We start from the raw sequence: 26,192 nt of genomic DNA on the forward strand, positions 1-26,192 counted from the left end.
TTGCTTCCCCTTTTAATCCTTTCTGTCCCCTCCCTCTTACTGTGACATATATATATATATATATATATATATATATATATATATATTGCGTCTAGTATTACACTGAGGCATTTCTACTGGTCTAATATGTGAAAATGTGACTGGAATGGTTGCCGAAGCGACTCTTGCACTGTGACCATTTCACCAGTAGCCGTGTGCCTGCTATGAAGCACAGTATCTTACTTAGCGAGATCCCATGATTGTCGCCTGGTTTCGGGAATATGCTTACATTAGAGCGAAGACTATCCAGAGCATATTTCCTTCTTTTCTGAACACATTGATCATGTGATTAGCATTCCTGTTTCGTCTTCGGAATGTACCGTTTTCGATTATCTGTCTTGGTTACAATACCAGTTATGTTGGTTTTTCCTCAGTAGCTGGAGGCAAATTCAGGTGTAACACCTGAAAATAACCACAACCGCTTCCTTTCACATCCTTTTCGATACATCATTCACAACAATCCTAACATTCAAATTTATGTACCCTGCGCACTTGAGAAAGCGTAATTTAATAAATCAAAAAAATCCTGCATTTTAAATGACATGTTACGAATACAGCCAGACATTGTTTAAGTACCGATATAAGTAAATAATATTATTATAAATACTGAACTATATCTAATTCAACTGTATCCAATTACATTCGATTACAGTTTCACCGCATCCAACTGGGATCGAATTGAATTGTTTTATGGTAAGATTATCCATATCGATCGATAATTCAACTAGTTGCATTCCTATTTTGTTCCAGTAATCAACGGCCTGCTTAAATATGTGTTCCTCTCGATCCATTATTGTTTATATCTGTCCTTTGCTGAATGATCCGAACAGATAACACATTCAAAACACTGGCTCCTATGTGATACTACAATATTTATTTGTTTATTTATTTATTCTCGGTTTGTTTAACGACGACGCTGTCGATTGCCGAAATTGTATAAGTTTGAATTATAGTATGGGTAGTGAATAATGAATCGAAAAGGTTGGGGAAGGAAACGATAAATACTATTCCATTTGCATGGAAAAACTAAGGAAAGACACGAAAGAGAAAAGGTGTGTTGACACTGTGACAGCGCAATGGACTCGTACGCGTGGGGTCACGAGACCGAATCCTCGTCAAGTACATTTTTTCTTCTGACGCCATTTTGTTATTTTATGTTGTAGAAACAATAGCTATTCCAAAGTTTTGTATTTTTTCCAAAAAACTCTATTACCATTCATCATTATATGGTTCTACTGAGTGTGACGCTAGTGTCGATCCCACCTCACAAGTTTGTTCGTCCACTATGTTAGTATTACCGTATGTAAAAAATTATAAGCACGATTTTAGGGTATTCTCGAGTGACTTAACGTCCATACGAAATTTTAACCAAATCCGTTATCGGTTCTCGAGTTTAATCATGCTAACAGACAGACATCATTAGCAAATATGCATTCATTTCATGCACATCGTGCAGAGAATGAATAATAAGCGTGCAAAATATGTTGCAAAAACTTTTCTTATGACTCTTGTATTGATGAAGATAGAGAATAACTCCTGCACACAATACAGGCATTTTGTGCCATTATTTGAGGCCCTTCTCAACACAAATGCCGGCCACAGTGGCTGCGCGTTGTGAGGCGTGGTGTCTTACCTCTGAATCGCGCCACGCCTTTCTATGTTGTGTTGTCCTGTGTAGGTAAGGGCCTAGCGACGGAATGATCACTCGTCCAAGGAGTTCTACCAAATGTCTAAAATAGCTTAAGAAACCTCCATGTTCTTTCTTTGACTGTGGAGTCACGAAGAAAGTATTCGCTATGAATGACTGAAATCTAATAAGAATTGATTGATTACAAAATAGCCCCTTCTTCCTTTTAACATTCGCTGGTCCAGTGACAGCTGTTATCTCTTTCTAACGGACTCAACTGAGTAGGTTTCCTTCCCTTTTCACATTAGGACGCAAACAGATCCAGTTTCCGAAACGTTGTGTTCTTTTGAATACCAGACGATGGACAAAGTCCAAGAATTTATTAACCCTGAGTGTAACACACCATCGTCAGAACCCTTTAAAATTAATTTTCATGCGTTTTACAGGTGTTCGTATGTTGGATGGAACTGTGAATGACTCTGTGGAAGCCCGAGCTCTTGGTCTGAACCCAGAACATATTGACATATACAGTGCTTCCTGGGGACCAGAGGATGATGGCAAAACTGTTGATGGACCAGGTCCGCTAGCCCGCAGAGCATTTATCTATGGAGTGACGAGTGTAAGTTTCTGTTTTGTATAAGTAGTAGTACTGTGTTAGATGTAACATGAAGAGACTGTGTGAGCTTATGAGGTGTGTTGTAAGCTTTTCATATTTGTGCTTAATAAAATAACTAATGCACTTGGCTTACATTTTTTTGCATATAAACATGTTTTCATTGGTCTACAGACTTGTCTGCCTTCATAAACAAAAACATTAATGTCTGTTAGAAGTTACAGTGTCTTGTATGTCTTTTCTCTTGTATAGCTTAGAATGTAAGGTCTTCATGGGCTGTGCCATAGCTCAAGTGGTTAGTCATTGGCTTCTTACTATGAGGCCTGGGTTTGCATTCAGGACAGTCCATGGTGGTGTACAACTTGGCACTGAGACATGTTTTTCTCCAAGTTTTCTTCAGTTTTTCCCCATCACTATCATTTTGCTGCTGTTTCATATTCACAAATGTATGATCTAGGGGCAAAACAATGGGCCCATTAGTAGTAAAATTTCTGTGCAGACAATAACAGCCACAATAGGGTCTTCATCATGTGATCACCTTACAATGTGGCTCATTTATGAAAGTATGCTTTTAAATGTTCATGTCCAAGATGTACTTATGGTACAACTAGTTCCTATCAGCATTTCTGTAAATAAAATAATCCTATTGTAATTAAAATTTATATTCATTTTTAGGGTATCCATATTTTTAAAGAGGAAACTAGTTACAGTGTGTGCTTATCTGATATCTGTCATTAATTGGTTCTTTAAAAGTGTGATGAATAAGGAAACAGTGGACACAGAGGAATATACTACCATGTTATAATGTAATTTATTCCATACACTTGCCTTCATCTCGTTAAAGCAAGTGTTTCTGGTGAAAATGAGTGTGGTTTGCAGAAATAGACATTAAACCAGCAGAAAAATACACTGCCCATTTTTCATAGAAACAGTACAAAGAGTTGATATAAAAATACCAGTTAAGTGACAGTGATGATTCAGAAATCATTAATTGGTATTAATTTTTAGGATCTTACCTGTATTTTAAAGACGTAAATAGTTGGTATTTGTGCTTGATATGTCATAATTGGTTCCTTAAAAGTGTGAAGAATAAGAAAACAATTGATACATAGCAATGTATGAGCCAGGATAGCTCAGTCAGTACAGTGACTAGCTACGGGCTGGACGACCGGGGTTCGATCCCCGACGGGGGCAGAGGATTTTTCCTCTAGCCTCTGCGTCCAGACCGGCTCTGGGGCCCACCCAGCCTCCTCTTCAATGGGTACTGGGGTCCTTTCCCGGGAGTAAAGCCGGCCGGGGCGTGATGCTGACCACTCACCCCCATCTAGTGCCGAGGTCAAGGAAGAGAGGAGCTATACCTCCACTCACCCCAAACGCCTACATGGCATATAGTGGGACAAACTTTACTTTGCTTTACATAGCAACGTACTGCCTTATTGTAATGATAATTTATTCCAGGGAAATCATAAGTGAAGACTAAACTCTGCTTTTTGGTAAATAAATACCAATAAAGACTAGCGTTGGGATTGTCTAACATCCTCTTACCTTTCTGCCGTATGAAATTGGAATTTACATTCATCTCACTTAGCTTGCTGATTACAAATCAAGGTTTTTCATTTTTAACAAGATATTCTTTCTGGTTATTAAACTTTAATTCTGCCAGGCACTGCTCATTTTACAACACTTCTATACAGTTTGTATTTGTACTTATCAGCTACAATTGTTTTTGCTGATGTAGTTGGTATTCCCTGTTTGCATCTGATATTGACTGTTCATTCTTCAGCTTAGGAATCAGCAGTAATGTTCAGTTTCATTTTGAAAGTGGGGATGATTACCCTTGGCCTCTTAGTATTGTCGTTTGGGCTCTGAGTTTGTTACATACAAGAATAAAGTAAATGAGACATAAAATTACCAGAGATCTGGTTTCAAAACCTCTCAATAGATGTGTATCTGGTATACTGATATTGCTGAGCAATATGAAGTGACATATAACACGTGAGACATGAGGTAACATAATGATGGAGACAAGAAACAACTACATACATGGAAATAATAGAGTTAAATAGTGGATGACTGATGTCAGAAATGATGGATTGCGAATTTTATGTCTCAACCATGGTGAATATGAAGATGACTGTCTTCTTTGATGTTGTACCACATGAAACTTGTGCCAGACTACACTGTGTAACATCCCAGAAGACAATCTTCTTCAGTGGACTGGAAAGTCAAAGATATCAGTAACCCACTATGTTAGACTTAGTTTGATTTTTCTAAATGTAAAGGTATTTAGATCTTTAAAAAAATATAATTGCTTTTGAACGTAAAAATAAAACAATAATGTTCGTATTTCAGGGGCGGAAAGGGAAAGGCTCAATATTTGTGTGGGCATCTGGCAATGGTGGGCGACACACTGACTCTTGTAACTGTGATGGTTACACCAACAGCATCTTCACACTGTCCATATCAAGTGCCACACAGGGAGGGTAAGTGTAATGTGTATGAGAGGATAACTTCATTTAAATACTAATATAATTAACATTTTGTTGTGCATTGTTTTACAAAATGGGTGAGATTTGATTGAGAGCAGTCATGAAAAGAAACCACAAACACCCAAAAGAAATTTCAGTAGTTTATGTTATATTATGAAAGTTACCACTGTGCAAGTAACTGAAGAAGATCAAACAGGATTTCCATTTCCTATCATACTAGTTTCTTACTTCAGAACAAGTAAGTACACAGAAAGGGTAGAACATAATAGTGTTTGCATATCTGCATCATCCCACCTTTTAAACTAAAATGTGTCTCATTCAAATACAAGTGTTTTCAAAGGAGCCAGTGTATCTGTTAGTAAAGTGACTGGCTATAGGCTGGATAACGAGTCCAATTCCTGACAGCGGTAGAGATGTCTCTCTTTGCTGCCATGTCTAGACCAGCTCTGGGGCCCACCCAGCTTCCTGTTCAACAGGTACTGGGGACTCTTCCCCCAAATAGCATCCAGAGCATGCACGGTATGTAGAATGCTACCTTCATTTCCCTTGTGGCATAATGCTTGCACATACAGACATCATTACTTTATCTGCGTGAATTTTAACTATGATTCTGCAGAAATTATATATCTTTAAAAACATGAAGCATATTTATACCTGTTTGGCTCATCTGTACATTGAATACTGTATATGGTAACATATTCATTTTATGTAGAGACATATATTTTGATATTTGTTGAAGAAATATTAATGTTTAAGCTGGACTGCAGCTTCTTTGAGTCTTCTTTAAATGGCCCTCTGTTTGTCATGATTATCCATTTAAATGACAGTGTCATAGCAGGTAGCACAAGGGAAGGTTTAATGTGAACATGATGTCTGATCATGGTGCAGCTGTGGATATTATGACTGCCCATGAACAGAACTCAATGTTAGAGACTCCAGTTGGTAAGGAACAAGTCTTTGTTTGTGGATATGCACACACATTCTTTGGTCATCATCATATATTGCCACTTTTATAAGACTAACTCACTGAAGCTATTATTTTTTTATTTGGCATATAAAATAACTCTTTTGGTATGATACAAATAGATGTCTTTTGATTTATTATGTCCAGAATGTTATTCTGACCAGGAAGATCATTAATTAATAAGGAGAAATCGATCACAGAAACTTCGTACTATCTTGTAGGTCCAAGGCTTCATTCACGAATCTGGCTCTCAGTTTTAGTCTTTCCAAGCAATTGTCTGAACGTAACAAGTACTGTTTTTCAACATAAATGTTTATATTCGTCCTGATGTGTCATGTGAGCAGATACAAGCCATGGTACTTAGAGGAGTGTTCCTCAACTCTCGCCACCACATACAGTTCTGGCACCCCTGGACATGACAAAAGTGTGGCCACTGTGGACATGGATGGCAAGCTGCGGCCAGATCACATATGCACTGTTGAACACACAGGTATGGCAAGAAATCTCATCATGTCCCACATTCAGAAAAAATTGAATAATTCACATAATGGTGGTGAAATATGATATTTGAGAAGTTATGTTGGAGAAATTACAGTGGGTAATGAAATCAGTTTCTCAGTGCTATTAATTAGTGCTTAAAAGCAGGGAAAAGAAAAAAAATTATGGGCAATAAATAATTAGAAAAGCTTGGATTACTAGTGTGTCAGGCATGCATAAAAGGAACTTATTTTATCTGAATAAATATTTAGCATGACATATGTCCATATTATGCTTTAGCACAACAATTCTCTACACTCATATATATTACATTCTGAAAAAAGTTATTGTGCTGTGTAATGATGTGAGGAACTACAAGATTATCTTTGAAGAAAAGATGACCTAACAATTAAACTTTATGAAAACTGAATGAGGCACTTTCCAGTTATAGTCGTTCGTGTAACTTAGGAAATCTCTGATTTCGTGAAAATCGAAGGTTCTGACATAATACCATTTGTATTTAAGGAACATCTGCATCAGCACCTCTGGCAGCTGGTATTGCAGCCCTAGCTCTAGAAGCAAACCCAGGTCTTACATGGAGAGATATGCAGTACAGTGAAACCTCGATGCATCGTTTTCGGCGGGGGTGGGAAATAAAAACGATAGATGCGGGAAAACGATAGATGCGGGAAAGCATTAAAAATTTAAAAAAAAAACAATGTTTGTCTTTCAAAGTTACTTCTTTTTACCAAAAAAGTCTTTAATGGACAACTGGTTTGTCGAAACTTTACGTTTTAGACCAAACAGAGTACTTTCCACGTTCAAAATGTTTTCCTCGTCACGTTCGCTAATATTATGGGCATAAAAGAACGACTTCAGTTTTGCCAATGCAGCGTGTGCTTCGGCAAAACTCGGCACAGCTTCGGGCTCGCATTCGTCGTCTTCCTCACCGCTCCCACCCCCTTCGCGATCGTCACACAACTCATCAATCGTGTCGACTCCGCATGTAGCAAGCTCGCTGTCTACTGCCGCGTAGTCACCAAATTTAACCACGTCTTTCACGGCGCCAAATCTATTCCAGTCTTCGTGAAAGCCATCATGCTCATCCACACTGACGTTAGAGTCTGCTTCTGCGCGAAGTTCACACCCGTAGCCACCTTTGTGAAAACAATTCAGAACAGTTGGTTGGGAGACATGCCGCCAAGCTGCCACTGTGAAATGAATTGCTTGTAGCACGTCAATTTTCATGTTGACATCCTTCCCAGCATCCATTGCACATACAGCTGTTTGCACAAGGCGCTTTCTATACAACTGCTTGAAAGATTTTATGATGCCCAAATCAAGCGGTTGCAAGACGCTCGTGCAATTTGCTGGATACTGCACGACTTTCACATTTCGTAGAAATGTCGTGTCCTTCGGATGAGCGGCACAATTATCAACAAACAGCAAAATCTTTCTGCCTTGTGCGCCCATGGAGGCTTCCAGAGAACTTAAAAACGCCGTAAAGATGTCTGTTGTCATCCAAGCCTTTTTGTTGGCGTGATATTTCACCGGAAGTTTTTTCATGTTTTTGAAACAACGCGGTTTTCGTGATTTTCCAACTACAATCGGAACCCGTTTGTCACTACCGTCACTGTTAACACACAGAAGAACAGTAATTCGGTGTTTTGCACGTTTTCCCCCGTGGCAAGATTCACCTTTCAATGCCAGCGTCCTATCCGGGAGGGCGTTGTAGAAAAGTCCGGTCTCATCCGCATTATAAATGTCCCGCGGCTCATATCCCTCCAGCAGTGTTGGCAGTCTCTCGAGCCACAGCTCCGTTCTTTCCACATCCACAGCAGCACTTTCGCCGGCTAACTTCTTGTAGACCATACCATGTCGTTCTTTAAACCTACTAATCCAGCCATTCGACGCTGCAAAATTTTCAATATTCAGTCTTGCGGCTATCGTCTTGGCTTTTTCCCGCAAGATGTTGCCATCAACAGGAATTCCTGAGGCCCGCGATTGCTGGTACCAAGTGAAGAGGACACTTTCTAGCTCACTGAAAGTTGATTTTCTTCCGGATTTCCTTTTTTTGCATGAATTACCGCACTTGTCAGTTTGTTTTCGGATTTCTTTCTTCTTTGCAATCATTGAATTTAAAGTAGATGGTGCTAATCCAAGGCGTTTAGCAATGTCGATTCTTTTTTCAAATGGATTCTTCTCCACTTCTTCTATGATTTTTAATCTTTCTTGAAGAGTTCTGACTTGCTTTAGTGGGCGAGACATGGTACAGGAATAATAACAAAATAATTAACAGGAGTAAGAGGAATAACAAAATATTTACGGGAACAACAACAAAAGTATAGACTGGAACATAACAGGAAGAATGGAAATACTATTACTGCCGAACACGACGAAACGTAGCCGTAGAAGACCCTGAACCGCTGGAAACGAGATAAACCAGAAGAATGAAAAGTGCCGCCAGCCTTTCCTTTGTACTTGTAATAAAAGCATTTGTGAAGAAATTCACACTGCACATGCCATCTGGCATCGCTGGAACGAAATATGAGTGCACCCTAATTAAAATCGTAAAATTTCTGACAATGAGCACCGCCATTTACTCCAACTATCACCCCTGCACCGCTGACCCTCATTCCAAAAGAATGTGCTGGTTGGGCGACATAACAGGTTACCGCTACTGTGTATTCCAAAAACATTATGCGTCTTTCGGTATTAATTTATCTCTAAACCCAGCATTTTAAATTCTCAGAAACGATCATTGCGGGAAAATTGTGGGCCGGGACTAAGGTTTTTGAACGATCGATGCGATAAAACGATAGTTCGAGGAACGATAGAAGCGGGAAAATGTAACATTATTTTATATGGGATGTATTCGGGACCGAACAAAACGGACGATGCATCCGGGAAAACGATAGTTCCGGGAACGATGGATAGAGGTTTCACTGTAGTTTAATTGTAATCGTGGGATAGAGACAAGAAAACATGCGTAGTGTAATGTGACCAATCTTACAGAATGGACCCACATAGACTGCTTTACTCAGGCCCTGTGCCCCTCTGGGAATGGCTTCTCCTAATGAAACATCTCATGTGCAATAAATCTGGAAGCACTGGCAGTAGTTACATAGTAGAAATTCACTTACAGTGTTAGGAAGACACTGGAAAACTTGCTGGGAGGTCAGAATTTCAGAAGACCATGACCGGACAACTTGAAATGTCCTGTCCACTAAATGTGACATAGCAAAACACTTACAGAGAGCTCTACAGTTATATTTACACAGAAGACTTTATTTCATGATCCTTGTACATACTCTCTTGAAAATTGAAGGGTCTTTTGAACCCAGGGGTTTTTGTGTCAAGCTTCATTCTGCACTAAGCTCTCTGTTCCATACCATTAATGCTTCTAATTTATACTACAGGACACCGGGGTACTTCTGCCATACTTCCTGCTTCTCGATGACAGCATTGTCGATGATGATGAAGACCATTTTGGTGTGGATGCTCGCCCTCAGTTACCAGGCACTCAGCCTCACAAGACTGGTGGCACTTTCAAGGTCAGTACAAAAATTTGCAATATTATGTGTTGGATGAGAATAAGGTCTATCTCTGGACGTTCTATTACTTTTAGAAACGGTGCTGAACCTGAGGGCCATGTTGTTTAAAAGTTACATAATAAGGTAAATGTTGGTGTTCTGATTGGCTGATATTTGTGCACTGTAACTCTGGTATGGTGCACAAGGTAAGATTCAACATTCACATTTGGTTCATGCATATAATAATTTTCGTGACTGTGAATTGCAGACAGTGATATCAATAACATAATGGGTTGTTAACACCTTGTAAGTACAGTCTTTTGTAGAAACTGAGAATTTGCTCAGCTGCTAAAGAAATTAGACATGTCTAACATTTTTTAACATATTAGAACTTTTCCAGTGAGGCGCTTGTAGCACCCCACCTGCCGTCCAATATATCTGTAGCTATTCTATATCTGGACGTCCTCTCATTCCGCAGGATATTGGCCGTGACATGGGATCCACTTAACATGTTGAAAATGTTTAAACATACCTTTTAAGAAGGTAGCTGTCCTGTGGGTTGTAATGCCATCATGTGGTAGAACATTACAGACGTTTCAGAGGTGTTTGCTACCTCCGTCATGAGGGAGATGATGATGGATGAAATGTGTGTAAACTTCTACTAGACTACATGGCACAGCAAACCACAAGAAACACATTTTCATACTCATTGCTGTGTGGACCTGGAATTATATGTTGACACATCTATGTTCATATTGTGAATTACACGGGTGAGTGAGGTCGGATGATGAACTCTGAGATAGACTGTATTGAACATTCAGAGTTAAACACAACACAGAGAGTTGTTTAATTTTCATGAGCTTAGTCTTTGTTTTACAGTGAAGATAAAATTTTATCGTCATGTTTTCAGAGACATGACATTTTTCTTGTCTTATAAACACTTGAGTAAGGACATTTCAGTACATATTAATGTGACTTGTATTATATGTATTGCAGATTTTCTCATTTTGTCACCTTCTCTGGATAAAATCCACTAGCAGCACCCATGCACAATCCTACATTAGTTTTTAAGCTTGGATCTGATATATGCATTGCAAATTATAATGTTGGGGAATGGTGCTTATTATTTTTCCCCACACAGTCAGTTATATATTTTATTACTTATGTTTGATAAAATACAAGAAAGTAACAAGTTACTTATTATATAAATGGCTGCAGGCTTCGACCATATTTAACCATTCTCAGGCTTTACCAAGAAGTATTAAGGAAAGGATTATGTGTTAGCTAGTGTAATTTTGCTTGTCTGCCACGGTAATATACATCAGTGATCAAAATAATGTGATATGTGATAACTACTGTCCACAGACCAGGAGAAAAGCCCTGCGGGGGGGATGTCGTTTCTGGTGCGGTGCGGGGGGAATGTTTACTGCCTGCTGGACTAGAGGGCTGCTATTGGTGGGAAGTGCGATACATCAGAGTTTAAGGCTACTACACACAGACTGAAAACATCAAGCAGTTAAGAGTAGAGTGTAGTGAGCGCACCTCTAATATGTTCTGCGGTGTTGCGATAATATTCTAGATTAAATCACTGTGCCACTGTGAGGTAATCTTAAAGCTGTACCCATTAGAACACATGAAAGCCTGTCGTCTGTTGTTCGTTCAGTGGTTGTGGAACGAATGCTTTTAGGATGGGTTGTCACTCGCCACGAAATCTTGCGCATGCGCGTTTAACGAATTCCTAGCAGGGATTTTCTCCTGGTTTGCGGACTGTATATTACACAGAACAGATTAAGATTGAAGATACATTTAGTTTATATTTGCAACCTTGAGGGTCCCTGGAATATACTGTTTTCCCTGTAAATGCGGCAGAGTGTGTGTTGGACAAACTGACAAAAAATTGGGGCTTAACACCAATGGAGAGCAGGACCAAAAAGCACAAACTTCTGACTCTGCCCACCAGCTGTGATTGGCCAGGGTCCAACCATGAGCACTGGCCGGGCAGGTGTATATATGAGAGACAACCACAAACCAGATAATCTGGTTACATCAGAATACTCATGATGGGAACAGAGATGGTCCCTGAGACATCAGTTTCGTTTAACCACCTGATGTGGCAGATCATCTGAAATTTTTTTTATTGAATTCTCAATTTATTCCCAAAAGCATAATTCCATCATGGCAGGCTGTATTCATCAACTGACCTAAGACAAAATTCACAGCTGCTTGGTTCATGCCAGAGCTCGTGGTTAGTAATTGAATTCTCAATGTGGGAGCCTGGGTTGAAACCCAAGGCAGTCCATGTGGGATTTATGGTGGACAAAATGACACTGGGACACACTTATCTCAGAGATATTTGGTTCACTCAGACACTAGATTAATATTGTGTGTTGCTTCGCATTATTTGTGGGCTGTAATATCAGGTTTCTATCAGATGCATTTCCAGACAGGCAGTTTCTTCCCTCACAATAATAGTAATGCAGAATGTTTCAATATTAAAATCAAAACATTACGCAATTAAAATCAATAATTTAAAATATAGAATGGCCTGTGTGTTGTATAAAATCTATTATTGCCATGTGTAATGTAGCTCTGATGTTTCTACTTTATCAATCCTAAAGAAAACTTGGGACCAGCTTTACATGGAGAGTTAAACATGGATTCTTATCAGATGACCATTTATTATTATCATAAATTATTTTTCATGTCTGTTTGTATACAGTTGTTCCGTTGGCCCACTGTGTTATTATCAGCGGTGTACCGATGTTCTAGTTCTGTGTTAGCTGCAGTGATATACTGCGATAATGGGCTATTTCCTGGTGTCCTGACTCGTTTTCTACCTTAATCATTTTAATTATTGCAATAATAATTTGACAGTGCCCATAACAGATATACTAACCAGCCATGTGGACGGTCACACTCATTGTCATTCTGAAAACCCTATCTCACTGGGAGAGCGTGCAGTTCAAATGCAGCCGGGAAGAAGTCAAGCAGTTTACCCAAAGTCTTACTAAGTATTGTCTCAAACTACAGTGAACAACTAATTGAGTAAATAAAGGACCAGGGAAGAGCTAAATTGCCATGTATATTTTGCTTTATTCTTGTGCTCCATTTTCTTACTTGAAAGTCACTTGTGTTTGGTGTTTAGTATTTAGGGATGCAATTGAAACGCAACCAAAACAGGTCACACCGGACTTGAAATTTCCTGGTAGTCTTACTGAACCAACTCTGGTTGCTGTGTTCATCATTAAATTATATTCCAGATAGACTATTCCTACTGAAGCAGGTGAAATGTCCACAGGTAAACAAGCAACTGTCAACTGAGGTCAAGGTGTGACTAGCAGTGAGTTGAAAAAGATTAGTTACAGGACTTAACAGCAGGTGGCATCTAAGTCAACCGGAATGGACTGGATATTTCTGTTGAATGTGAAATGCAGATTGCAAGAACAGTTGCTTGAAACTTGAGTTGTCATTATAGTGTGAACACTCCATAAGAAGTGTGAAGTGTTTTTTGAGCAAACAACTGCAAGGAACTGACTGCTGTTTTTTTCTTTTTGTGAACAGAATCAAGTGACCCACTTAATGTGAACCTCTTGCTGCACCATTCAAAGACCAGGTGAGATATCTTATTTAATTTTAGAAGCAATCTACAGTGTAAGACTAATGTTGAGACTAGTGGGGTGAAGGAGGAAGGAGAAAAGATAGCGTCTGCCTTTAATGCTTCAGACTTCCTGCATTCCTTGCAAGTCTCAAGATTACAGTTGCATACTATACTTACATCATCCGTTAACCAACATTTCTACAATTTCATATGTGACCAGTCAGTGGAACTCGGTATTGATATTCTAGATTGTCACATCATGTAAATGTGCAAGTAAATGCTTACATTTGAGAGTTACATACTGCCTATATCATAAGCTGTGTTGATGGAGTAAATGCTTCTTAGAAGCTTGTATCTCCCTACAAGTTTGCACAGCATTTTCTCCAAAAAGATTGGCTTCGTCCTCAAAATGCTGAGACCCCCTCAAATTTATCATAGTGAAAGTCCCTCTATTTTCTGTACATCATTTGAAACTAATGCACCTTCAAGGTGTTGCATAAAAGTGTACTGCAGTCTGGAATCTCACATTTACAAATATGAAATGTCATTCCAGTCTCTTCCTGTGTCAGATGTCCTTCCAAGGACATCTTGGCTGTTTCAGTTCCAGTAGTTATCTTAAAAATTTCTTTGGCTTTTTATTAGTTTTGTTAAAACCATCAGTTCTTAATATTTTTCATTCTCCGTTAATTTCAACTGCCTGTATCACTACTTACAGTTACCTCAACAAACACAGTTGCAATATTTATGGTTACAGCAGTCTCAAATCATATTTATCTTCTCTTAGTTTCAGTTTGTGAATATAGTGACTGAAATCACAACGTTCATATAGTTGTGTGTCATGCGCCGGAATGACAGAGAAGAGTGGGCTATTTATTTCAGAGTGCCCTGAGTTTTTACCCAGTAATGTTATTTTGTGTTACATTGCTTAATCTGTTGGTTTGCCCCATTCAGCGTTATGGTTTATTTACAACAATATCAGTAACTCGGGATTATGTGGCTTCTTGTGATAAGACGATCAGTGAATGATGCACTGTAAATGGTGTACAAGGAAGAAGATTTTACATCACTTAGGACAATATCCAATATTTTCATTGACTGAGGAAAACCAGGAACGATCCGTACGAGTATAGCTGTTGTCTGGACTGAGATTTCTTCAGTGTAGTATTCAGACACATTTAGTATAAATGAGATTTTAATATTGACGTTCCTTGCATTGTTATGATGCAGCTATGAGTTGGGCTGTGAACTATATAAGAAAATTGGCATGAAGGACACATATCTAATGTGAGTACCTGCACTAATAAATGTATTAACTTCCCAGAAAGGTGCTTACTGAGCAGGTTTACTTTAATATTTTGGCACTCAATGTTTTCTCACTATCTCTCAGCCTTTGCCCTTAAGATTTTACTTATAGAATTGGTTTATCTGTTCACAGAATTTATTGTTTCAGGTTACTTAATTAAGTAGGATTTGAGGTTTACACAGCAATCAAGGTTTTGTGAATTAAGGTACAATTTGACATAAATGTAGTTTATTTATTCATAAATAATGAGAAATGTATTTCTTTTCACTGTAAAGATTTGCGTTCAGATATTTTGTCCACACTGAATTTCTTAATGCAAGTTTGAGTATTCTCATTTATAAAACTGTGCATGAAATATCTGGTGCTGTCTTCCATCACTAGTGCCATAACTTGTCCAGGTGTTTAAGAAACGCCACATACACTTCTAGCTTATTGTATACAAAATTCTTATGTGTTGAAATTCATTTCATTTATTTAAGTGCTTGACAACAGCCAAAAAGGCCATTAACAGTCAAGCACTAACAACAATACAAAAACAAACAAACAGTGAACTAAAATGTACAATATTAATAATGATAATAATTCATTAATTTATTGCAAAATAATTAACAAGTAAATTAGCTAAATAATGTGCCTAAGTAAAATAATAATTAAATTAAAATCACGTCAGTTTTAAACAAAACATAGACAACATACATAATAATAATAATAATAATATATTTATATTCCATGGATCCATACCACAGTCAGAAGACAATTAGGATGTGGAAAAAGTCATAATAATAAGATATACTAATTAAACAATAAAAAAGAACAATGATTATTGTTTAAAACGATAACTGACATCAATAAGCTTAATATGATCTTCGTTAATGATGTTGATGCTCCTACAGACTGCATTGGCAGCAGAAACACATCTGGCTTTAAAATTACGTTGTGCCTTAAAGGTAGAGTAGTCTCTGATAGACCTAGTGGGTATGCAGAGACTAACTGTATCAAAAACTGACAAGCAACTAATTTTGCCTTTAAGGACATTAACAAGGAAAAGTGCATCCAGAAGCCTCCTTCTTAAATGCAACGATATGTATTCTAATCTGACTAAAATATCGTCATAATTATATGCACAAATGCCAATAAAAATCTACTATAACATAAAGCTACAAATTTTCTTTGTATCCTTTCCAACTGAAAGGAGTTAGTATTAGTAATAGAGTTCCAAGCAACAGACGCATACTCAATTTTAGAACGAACTAAAGTACTGTACAAAACCAAAAGGCTATCAAGGGTGGAGAAGGAAGCAATGTACCGAATTAAACAAAGCATTTTGAAGCTTTGTGAGAATATATAGTTGATAAGCTGTTAAAATGTTTACAGTCCAGTAGAATGCCAAGATCTTTAACATACTGGAAGTGTGCCACCAGGTTGTTACACAATTTGTAATTAAAGTAAATACTGTTTGTCTTTCGGGTGCATGATATAACAGTCGTTTTACTTAAATTTAAGTTGCATACATTAACAAGACACCAGTTTTGTATGGACCAGATGTCTTGCTGTAACAGTTTGCAGTCATCAACATCACTTATACTACGAAATATCTTTAATAAGTCATCAGCAAGTAAAAAGCAGTGAGAATTATGTATGGAGTCGCAAATATCATTGATAAATATATTAACAGGAAAGGGGCCTAGGGTGGAACCATGAGGCACTCCACACTTAACACGATATGGAAACGAAAGAGTTCCAGAAATACGAACAAGGGATTGTCTGTCAGAAAGATAACTATGGAACCAATCAACATAGCTAGGGGATAGTCCCAAGTTACTAAGTTTCCGAAGAAGAATATTGTGAGGAACCAAGTACTGTACCACAGGTCCACAAAGCGAAATCTGCCAGTTGGCAGCACTGATCACCGCCTTCTGAATACCGACTCAGTCTCCGCCTATTCACTAAAGTCCGCTACATAACCTCACTTAAACGCTATGTATTCACTCAAATTTCTTATAATATTACTCCAAATAACTCGTCACGAACAGCTCACCTTAGAACCTGTAATATATCACACACTGAAACATGGATCAGCCCTAAAAAACAGAATTCAACATCCGTAGATACGATTGGTGTCGTAATCCGGTCATGAAAAAACAGCCTAGAGACTAGCTGCTCTAACTGATGTTTTCTGTGCATTTCTGTATTCTCCTGAGAAAAGTAATGGGGCAGAAACTTAAGAAGGGTGATGGCCGTTTCTATCCAGATTCTTACCTATTAATTGATGAACCATCTACCATTTGGTATAGGTGCATAATATTTTTTTTAACTCCAACATTTTGTGTGCAGCAAGATCCGCCAATGTGGACTACCGGTCAGAACGCTAGCCTTGTAAACCTAGGGTCCCGGTTTCAATTCCCGGTGGTGCTCAGATTTATAACTTATGTTGGTCTAGGCATCACGGAGTTTTCCTCCGGGGGCTCCCCCGGTTTCTCCGTGGCATCCCAACAATTACTCCATTCACACACACAGAAGAAGGCAATGGCAAAACACTTCTGGGTCATCTGCCAAGAACGTATATGAACAGGGCCCAGTCCGAGAAAAGGATGGAAGGATCCTGTTCATATGGACCTGTCGTCAGACAGAACACTAATAATAAATAAAAATCTTTTTAATATTTGTCACCCTGTTTCACATGTATCACAAGTAATGTTTTAGGTGTGATATTCTGTTAATGTGACTTGTTTAGGGAACTGGATGGAATGCGGTACCGTGGGGTGCATAAGGTTGACATGTGTTTGAACAAGATATCACAATGTTATCCTGGAATGCAGAGATAGTACACATGTGATAATCTTGTAATGTTTAAGCAATTGATGTATCAGTAAAACTATTTCTCTGTGATGTGATATATTATTATAGGTCAAATGCTTTTAGATGGAAAATAAGGGCTAGGATTGGTCAAATTAAAATACAGTATTGGTATTTTTGGTTGCAGTCTCATTTTTATTCTTCTCATGTGTGTGCCTAAATTGTATTGAAATTGGTTTTTATTAACCTTCTTGCCAGTCACTTATATTAGTACACACAGAGGGACACTGAGTTCATAAATCTGTGATCCTGATTCATTACTGTAAGGTTTTGATCTCATTCTTTTAATTATTTTTCTCCTTACTGATGAAAAGGACTCATAGAACTATGGTTCACAGGTTTATAAGAAGATAAGATAACATGTAATATACCAGCCAAAATTATTACCACTTTATGTAAAATGATTTGTAATGTAATAAAGCCAATGCTTTTATTATAACACCATATAAGAACAGCAGCTGACATTAGGTGGCTTAAATTAAGGATTGTAGAATGATTGGGTGGCAGGGTAGCTCAGTCAGAATAGTGAGTAGCTACAGACTGGATGATCAGGGTTTGATCTCTGACTGGGGCACAGGGTTTTTTTCTAGTCTCTATGTCCAGACTGGCTCTGGGGCCCACTCAGCCTTTTATTCAGTGGGTATCATGGTCGTTTCCTAGGGGTAAAGCTCGGCTGGGCTGTGATGCTGACCATTCACCACATCTAGTGCTGATGTTGAGAAAGAATGAGTATGAGGTTTATTTACTCTCCCCTCAAGCACGTGTATGGTGTGTAGTGGGATAGTTTTACTTTATTTACTTTTTATTGTAGAATGATTATTAATTGTGTTTAATGAGGGAGGGTAAGAAAAACAATTATGACCAATTATAACAAATTTTCTGCCAAACACAAGTTTATAGTTTTGTTTATTGCATTTACCAACTATTCTAGATTTTGTTTGTAAATATTTACCATTTTTATTTTCTCTGCTAGAAAACTATGTAATGGAATTACATATCAAACGAAGGTAAAAGAAATGTTAAACTATTAATTTTTGCATTAATCTTTGTTGAAATAAAAGTTTTTGCAGTTCTGATTTTAGTCCAAAACAGAAGTGTATGCACAGAAGATAATCTGAGGTTATTAGTTGGATTTTTTAGTGAATTATCATTTGTTTTTGGTCATTGATGAGCTTTGAAGTAAATTAATTATGTATATGTTTAGTATCTTCCTTTTTATATTTAAAGGATTATAACTTTGTTTTTAAGGCATAACATACCCTCCCATTTAACAGAGGCACTTGAGATGAGGAGTTCTCAATTAATATTGTATGGCAGGAAATCTGAGTTTTCACAGTTATGTACATAGCCACATGATCCAACATGTACAAACTCATTAGTATTGCCAATTTCTTAAAAAAATGTATATGTGTGTTTGCATGCATGTCCATGAAAGTATGATTCAACAGTCATATGCCAAACAGTTCTTGGGATTCTAACAGGGACAATAAATTGTTAACATGTGGCAGAACTATTTGATTGTTCTGTCATAATACTAAAATGTCTAAGTTTTTGGTTTTATAGGCACTATGAATTTTCCTTTAAAAGGAAATTTTGACAATTTTAAGTGTAATAAGTGTCTAGTGGAATCTCTTCATAATATTACAAGTTGTACTCATTAATTCCATTGTGCAGATTCAGTTGTTCAAAGTATAAGCACTGAGGTAAATGCCTGATTGACATAAACACTTTAGTTGATGTTTTATAGTATATCAGAACATCTTAAAAGACTGAGATTTGTTGAGCTCACAATATTCTGGAAATTAGGGAATGTATCTTTGTATTCACTAAATGCTCGCATCTGCTGTCATGTCTGTATGCTCATCTGTACTTATACTCTGCATTTTCATTATTGTCTTCAGCTTCATGTAATTTCATTTCTAATAAATAGTTAATTTTGATACTAGAAAAATCAGTTTTGAATTCTGTGTTGCCTCTTATTAGAATTTTATATTTGAGCGTAATTTAGTAAGTTTCTAAGAGTCACGTCTAATATTTGTGGGGTTCATGTCACCACCTCCTTTGTGCTGTTAGGCTATGCCTCTAATGATTGTTCGAATAGCATCAGTTCTAAAATTTTGTCGAACTTGAAATAAATATGTTTCAATTTTACAAAGTGTTAACAGCAAATTTATTAAAAGCAGTTGTGAGAATACTGGCTTTTGTGTGGGTTGAATTATTTCAAGGCAAAAGGGATGATGTTGCAGATGATGAAAGGTGTGGTGGCCTTAAAAAAACTTTCTTAAATTTGGAAGAAAGTAACAAATACTGAGAAATGTTTGTCACTATACTTTTGATGAGGCATGATCTTTCTGTATGGCTTGAAATAAAATGCCAAAGTTTTCAGTGGAGAAATACACAGTCTGGAATAGGGCTGTGGAGTCGGTACTAAAACCTCTGAATCCTTCATAAAACCTCCATATGTATTAATAATGATAAACCTACTTAAATGGTAAATTTGTACCATAAGAGATTTCATCACCACCACGTGAATCATCAGGCTACTTTTTAGACTTATAACCTATATTTAAATATAAGTCGAATGGTTATTGCAGAAATCGGTTGATTTGTAGACAGTTTATATTATTAAGGTACCAGAGCCAATGTTACAAAGAATTATTCCCACACCATGTGACTCAACACGTCATTGAATCTCCATAAGTGAGGCCACCAGCGGCTCACACGGTAGCAAAAGCGTTAAAATAATATTTTCTTAAGATTTTATATCGAAGTTGGAGTCAGTACATTTTTACCGACTCCAACTCCACCTAAAATTGTTTCCGACTCTGACTCCACAGCCCTGGTCTGGAAGACCAGAAGAAGGGCTCAGTGCTCAAAATCAGAGGTTGAAGTCATATTTGCTTTTTTAATATCAAAGTAGTTTTTCGTTTTGGATTAGTTCCTTCAGAACAGTCTGCCAGTATACCTACAAGTTTTGAAAAGTTTATGGCAATATATTCATTGAAAAAAACTAAACCTATAGCTGGAGAGGGGGATTTTGAGTTAATAAGAGTGTATTCAGATAGAGCACTTGAGAAAACTGATTTTTGGTGAGTCATCTGATTTGACCCTGGTGACCTTTTAATGTTCATATTTCTAAAATTAAACATATTGAAAGGGTATCATTTGAAATTATTATAAGATGTAAAGACATTTAGGAATTGATTTCTAGCAGTGCTTTTGGGCATGTCAGAGGCTGAATGTGTGTGTGAAGGTAGAGGCAAATATTTTGAAAGTGACCACACTCACTAATCCACCAATCCTGTCATTTAGTTTTCATGTCTTGTCTTGTCTTTTGGAATATGAGATCTTATTTTTGAGATAAGATTTCTGTTGTGATCAACAAGGAGATAAACTTGTCATTACTTAGCCTTTATATTTTAAGTTGTTAATAACAAATTATGTAAGTGAAAGCAGAGCAGCAGGCTATTTAAATGTCAACAAGAAGTGTTAAAGTACTATTCCAGCATTCAATGTCTACCATACTACCTTATGCTGCATTTTATGAGATGACTACCATCATATTTATCACCATGTGAATCTCAAGTAGTATAGCTGTTACTCCAGCCGTGATTTAAATTAGATCCCTCCTGAATACACATCAGACAGTTAATACATTGCTATCCTGTTCATATGGTCTCAGGAAGTTGGAATGTAGTCTTGTGTTTATTTTACGAAGGAGCATATTAAGGACATGATACAATATTTATCAGTGGTTGTAATTTGTTTTCAGGGACCAACAGAAGCTGAATGAAAAATCGAGGAGTTCACTCGTCATCTGGTAAGCTTATGCCATTAAATTTTGTTTACTATAAAAGTTAATGTTTTATAGCACAGTATTTTGGTTCACATGTATTAGCTGAGTATTTACAAATGTTTCGTTCTGCAATTGTGAGTTAGCTTAAAAAGTGTGAAATGGTAGCATACATGTATTTTCCACTGTTCCCTACTATGTTATATGCCTACTTGTATTGATTTTACTTTATTGCAGATAGAGATGTATTTTTGCAAAGCTAATTGCACTACACACATCACGCTGCACCCATTGAGAAATAATGTGTCTGTATTTTGTAAAATATTCACCATATTAACATACTTCTTGTGTAGAAAATGTAGATCTTAATGAGATCTATATTTTGCATCATGTACTAATTTTTTGCACGTACTGATTGAATAAGAGGCTGCGCTGGCCTTGTAGTTAATCAGGATGTGGTGATGTAGAAATATAGCCCTGCCTTTCCTGGGAATCGAACACAAGTGATCCTGCTGACTTATGCCATCTCAAATAGGCTAATGTGCAAATCAGTGCAATGTGTAACATACCCTGATTATTTTCAGTAACATTCTTTGCTGTACTTGCTTATGTAGCACACTTATTTGCATCCCAGTATTTGTTACTGACATTGCTCATGCACAAGTAGCATCATGAATAATTGAGAGTGGCTTGGTATGAGTGTGAAAGTATTTATCTTCTCTAGTCTAACAGAAACATGCCTAGCAGGTGTTAAAGAGGTGGTGTGATGTAGCTGAGTAGAATGAGTGAAGCAGTTGCTAATGCGGATCATGGGTTTACGTTACATAGCACAAAGTAAGTTTGAGTTTATAGTATTTGCAGATTAGTAGTGTTAAAAATTGCTAGGTGCTTGGGTTTTTCCGAAGAAAGAGTACGCTTTTAAAATAATTTTGTGAACAAATTACTGTAAATGCTCTGCAAAAAGTCTGCTGGGAAACAGGAGTGGTACAGTGGGTGATCTTACTTGCATGTGCTCTCTGCATATTTCTGCTTTCGTGCAGTATATTGTGTTTCATGTGTGGACACATATTTTATTAAAGGGTATAGCATAACCACTTATGTCCACCTCACTCCCAGCAGACTTCTCATGGTGCACTAGCAGTATTGTCTTCTTGAATTTAAATTAGCTCCAGATTTGATACATTTCAGAACGTTTTATTTCCTGAGTTGGAAAATGCATTAGTTCAAGAAGGTTGATAAGTGGTTTCTGAAAGATTGATTGACCATAAAGCTCAGAACCATTGCTCCCTAGATCTTTGAATCTCACTTCTGGTGTATTTTTGTATATGACTGCAATGTCAGTCAGAACCATTGCATCAGTAGAACACACAAGAAAGCTTTCAAAAAGTTTGGGACACAATCTTTGGATACTGTTGGAATTATCTACCAAGGTCATATTGAGCATCTGAGAAGGGGCTAATTCATACTGATACTAATTTAACTTCTGTGGGTGTATTTCTTTAAGATTTGAGGTTCTCTTGGCAGTGAAGATGTTGACTGTATTGGTTTTGATGCTGTGTGGTCTTCTAGGTGGTTGTGACACCTTGTGGTCTTGCTGACCACAGTTGATGTGTATTATTTTGTTCATAATTTGGTTTTAAATTTGTATATTTTGCTTGTAAGAGAACTCTGCATGGTCACTGGATTGTCATTGGTAAGTAACCAAAACGTGGTCACTAAATTTACATTTATTTAAACTGACCATCTGGAAATAATAGAGTAATGTTAAGGTGAAACGCCAAGTGTCCAAAGTTAACTTGTGTAATATGTAGAAAACTTCTTTTTCAAAACAGGTAGCACATACAGTAAAATAGCATTTGCATTTCTCAACACTTACATTTCTACTTCTATAGAAGAATTATAGATTAATGTTGTTGACAGTAAGGTATTGTTAAACACATCAGGTGTTGCAGTAATCCTTGAAGCTACATTTCTGAAATGTCAGAAGGTATCAACTTCCTTTACAGGAAACTCAAAATACTCAGCTGACAAAAACTTAAACTTGTTGCTTCCTTGACAAGTTGAAATGCCTTGATTTTATGGAACCTGAAAGTTAATTGCAGTGTTGATTTAAAATTTTCTGTTGAATGCTGTTGTCTTCCGGTGAGTGGAATGTGGTCAACACCTTCACACTCTTTTTTCAAATCCATTTTAATATTATCCTCCCATATAGGTCTTTTCAGTAGCAAGCATTTGGCATAAACCCACACTGAAACCAGTTATTTTCATTGAGGCTTTTATTGAAGAATGAATGGAAGAATGGTGTGTAGAAGTGAAAGTTTTTTTTAACAGAGTGTTGAAGCAGATTAATTGAAAGTTTAATGGTGTAATACATTGTCATTTGGTTTTAAGCCTTGCAGTTGACGTGGATGCATTCTGGCTCTGGGACTGGTATAACATGTGTTCAGTCTAATAGTTAGTATTGAACCAACGTTTGTGGGTAAGCTCACTTTCCTGTTTCCTGATGGTCATTTTCATTTATATCCCAACTATTTTCGGTTAGCGTGCTTGCAATGAAAGTTAAAAAAATGATCCTGTTAACTTCGCCATGTTTGTCCGACCATTCGTTTGTCAGCGTGTAACAACTAGAGAAACACTGTACGGATTTTAATGGTCATTTGATTTTGGTCTCTGGAGCAATAAGGGTTAGCATTGAATTGTTTTGAAGGAAAATTACTTAAAATATTTATGGTGTAAATATTGAATTCTCAGCAGACTCAAAGTATTGACTGACATGCAGCTTTTGGTATCAGATAGAGTGTTTTTTTTTTATTCACATTATCAAACATCTAGGTCTAGTGGTATCTTGAATGAGGTTTCTTGCCGCCTTTGCATGCGAATGCTACGGCTGGCCCATTCCAACAGTCGTCTGTATTCATGCCATCTGTCTCATTCGGTTCTGTAGAACCTGTGAATTTGAAACTGCATCGTTACGTAACCAGAGAACAATTAAGAGCAGCTTGAGTATTTATGTGGCGTCAGAGGATGATAATTTATGAGTGGGAAGGGGTTTCAAAGTAGTTCATCGCTCATCCCTGGCCTACTACGTACATGTACTAATATACAACGTAGGAAAATAGATGTTTCGCTACATTAGTCGTACTATATTCTTTAATTAAGCGGATAGATAATGATTTTAATTTTTATATGCTGCTTTGTTAGACTATTAAATAAAAATCCGTTTTAAGAACTACTTATATTTTCTCGTTATTTTTGACGCTCATATTCAATTAACACCACGAACATCGAATTAAAGGTTATTTGCACATTATCTATTTCGCATTTGGCTTCTTCTGCGCAGACAGAAGCTTCTAGCTGCTCGGAGACTAAATTCTCAGCGCCTGGCCCCACGCTCTTCGTTGCATTGTACCCGTGAATACCATGCCACTACTAGGCCGCACTGCCGTCAGACGCATGCGCGAATTGTAAATATATATATATATATATTCGAATTTTGAGCAATTTTTTCGCACCCTTGCACAGCGTATCAGCAGCTGGAATTTTGTGCACAATCATTACTAGATGGGCTCTGTAGATGAGCAAAATTTCAGGTTAGGTTTCGACATGACCAACCGGACTACGCCCTTGTCAGATACACAGTACACACTCTTACCACCTTCGATACTAACCTGGCACATTTGTCGCAAGAGTTATTCAGTAATGTCCGGTGTGAGAAATGTGGTCCAACTCAGCCCTAAAACTAGGTGTGACATATATTAGTTTTATTAGTAGAATTTGTGCTTCGCACGGTCTTCTGGGTTGTAACGCCTTGCAGTCCTAACGCTACACCCCAGAACTGTAATAGTCTTACGTTGGTAACGCCATCAGATGGAATGGCGGCGTTTGCTTAGTGGGAAGAGGCGGGAAGCAGCAGTTTCTCAAGAAGAATTGTAATGGTGGGAAGGCTAAAGTCATTACACTCAAGAGTCTGTTGTAAGGATAATTTTATATTCTACTGTCTTAATCACAGTAAGCAAATTTTTATGTAAATTACAGCAGTGGTAGTGTAGTAATCTGTGTGTTTTGTGGAGTATTGGTTTTTGTTATTCGATAACTTTACACTGTTCACTTTCTATACACGTGATCGACATCAGGTTCAGTTGCTTTTGTCTTTACTGTATTGTATTTTCTCCTTTCGATGTTAAGAAATGAAGACAACTGTATATGTTAAAACTTTTCGAACTGGTTAAAAAGTTTATGCTAAAGGTTTCATTGAAAATGGTTTTGCAGAGATTGGTCGTTGCTGGTGTGTTTTTCATCTGTAAACAGAAAATTTTTACATTTATATGTGTATATGGTGTGTATTAGTAAGAGTGTTGCATTATCTGAGTTGTTTGTGTTGTGGTCCTTTGTTCCAGAATGATGTGAGGTATGACGCATCTGTCTATTTTATTAGCAAAATTTCTGAACAGTGTGGAAAAATGCTGCACACACAACATAGTAAACCGCCTTCACTCCTAATAAGATAAATGCATCATTGTACAATGACTTACCACAACTCAGGTAAGGTAATACTTGACTACTCCACATCATATGCACATATCACATTTACTAATTTAAACATTTTTGTTTACAGATCAAAAACACAATGGACTTGAAGATTGCTGTCTTCTGGGCTGTAGAGGCGTATAGTCTGGTAGAAGATTACCAATGTTTCAGAGGTCCTTGCTCCCTGCATGATCAGTATTCATCATCACTGTACTAAGTAAGTGGAAACGTTTTAAACTTATTATTCTATCATTAGTTTTTGACATCAGAAGGAGACAATATGATCACCAGTGCAATGACATATTTATTTATAGTTTATTCAGTGACGCAGGTTCTGTAGCTCATACCATGTAATGTTGAATGAGAGGATGAC

At 37.3% G+C, this 26,192-nt stretch overlaps 2 protein-coding genes and 1 long non-coding RNA gene across 17 annotated transcripts in view; 2 read left to right on the forward strand and 1 right to left on the reverse strand.

Moving 5' to 3' along the window:
• Positions 1-6,892, forward strand: part of LOC147871481 (furin-like protease 2) — a 136,272-nt gene extending 129,380 nt beyond the window's left edge. For both annotated transcript variants that reach the window (XM_087361157.1, XM_087361156.1), the window contains 4 exons: positions 2,113-2,285; positions 4,632-4,762; positions 6,077-6,222; positions 6,735-6,892. In XM_087361157.1, the coding sequence (XP_087217283.1) occupies positions 2,113-2,285; positions 4,632-4,762; positions 6,077-6,222; positions 6,735-6,892 (608 nt within the window). The remainder of the gene's footprint in view (positions 1-2,112; positions 2,286-4,631; positions 4,763-6,076; positions 6,223-6,734) is intronic.
• Positions 6,893-9,157: 2,265 nt separating this feature from the next.
• LOC147871482 (NADPH:adrenodoxin oxidoreductase, mitochondrial-like) overlaps positions 9,158-26,192 on the forward strand; it is a 54,591-nt gene continuing 37,556 nt past the window's right edge. For 5 of the 14 annotated variants that reach the window (XM_087361142.1, XM_087361145.1, XM_087361141.1 and 2 more), the window contains exons 1-3: positions 25,160-25,300; positions 25,690-25,834; positions 25,908-26,036. Coding sequence is in view for 5 of the 14 variants with exons in the window: in XM_087361150.1 (XP_087217276.1) it covers positions 26,008-26,036 (29 nt within the window). In the remaining 9 variants the exon portion in view is untranslated. Of the gene's footprint in view, positions 9,764-13,303; positions 13,356-21,271; positions 21,320-25,159; positions 25,301-25,559; positions 25,578-25,689; positions 25,835-25,907; positions 26,037-26,192 lie in introns of those variants that run through there. The other 9 variants (XM_087361148.1, XM_087361153.1, XM_087361149.1 and 6 more) reach the window with 7 other exon arrangements.
• Positions 23,077-25,097, reverse strand: LOC147871483 (uncharacterized). The gene is made up of 2 exons (XR_015538773.1): positions 24,961-25,097; positions 23,077-24,239 (listed from the first exon to the last, which is right to left on the reverse strand). It is a non-coding gene; the product is annotated as an uncharacterized LOC147871483 (long non-coding RNA).

Source organism: Zootermopsis nevadensis, unplaced genomic scaffold, assembly GCF_977971745.1.
Source record: "Zootermopsis nevadensis isolate Lab colony 2312 unplaced genomic scaffold, Znev_1.0 Znev_ptg000053l, whole genome shotgun sequence".
In the NCBI taxonomy this organism is placed as follows: domain Eukaryota; kingdom Metazoa; phylum Arthropoda; class Insecta; order Blattodea; family Termopsidae; genus Zootermopsis; species Zootermopsis nevadensis.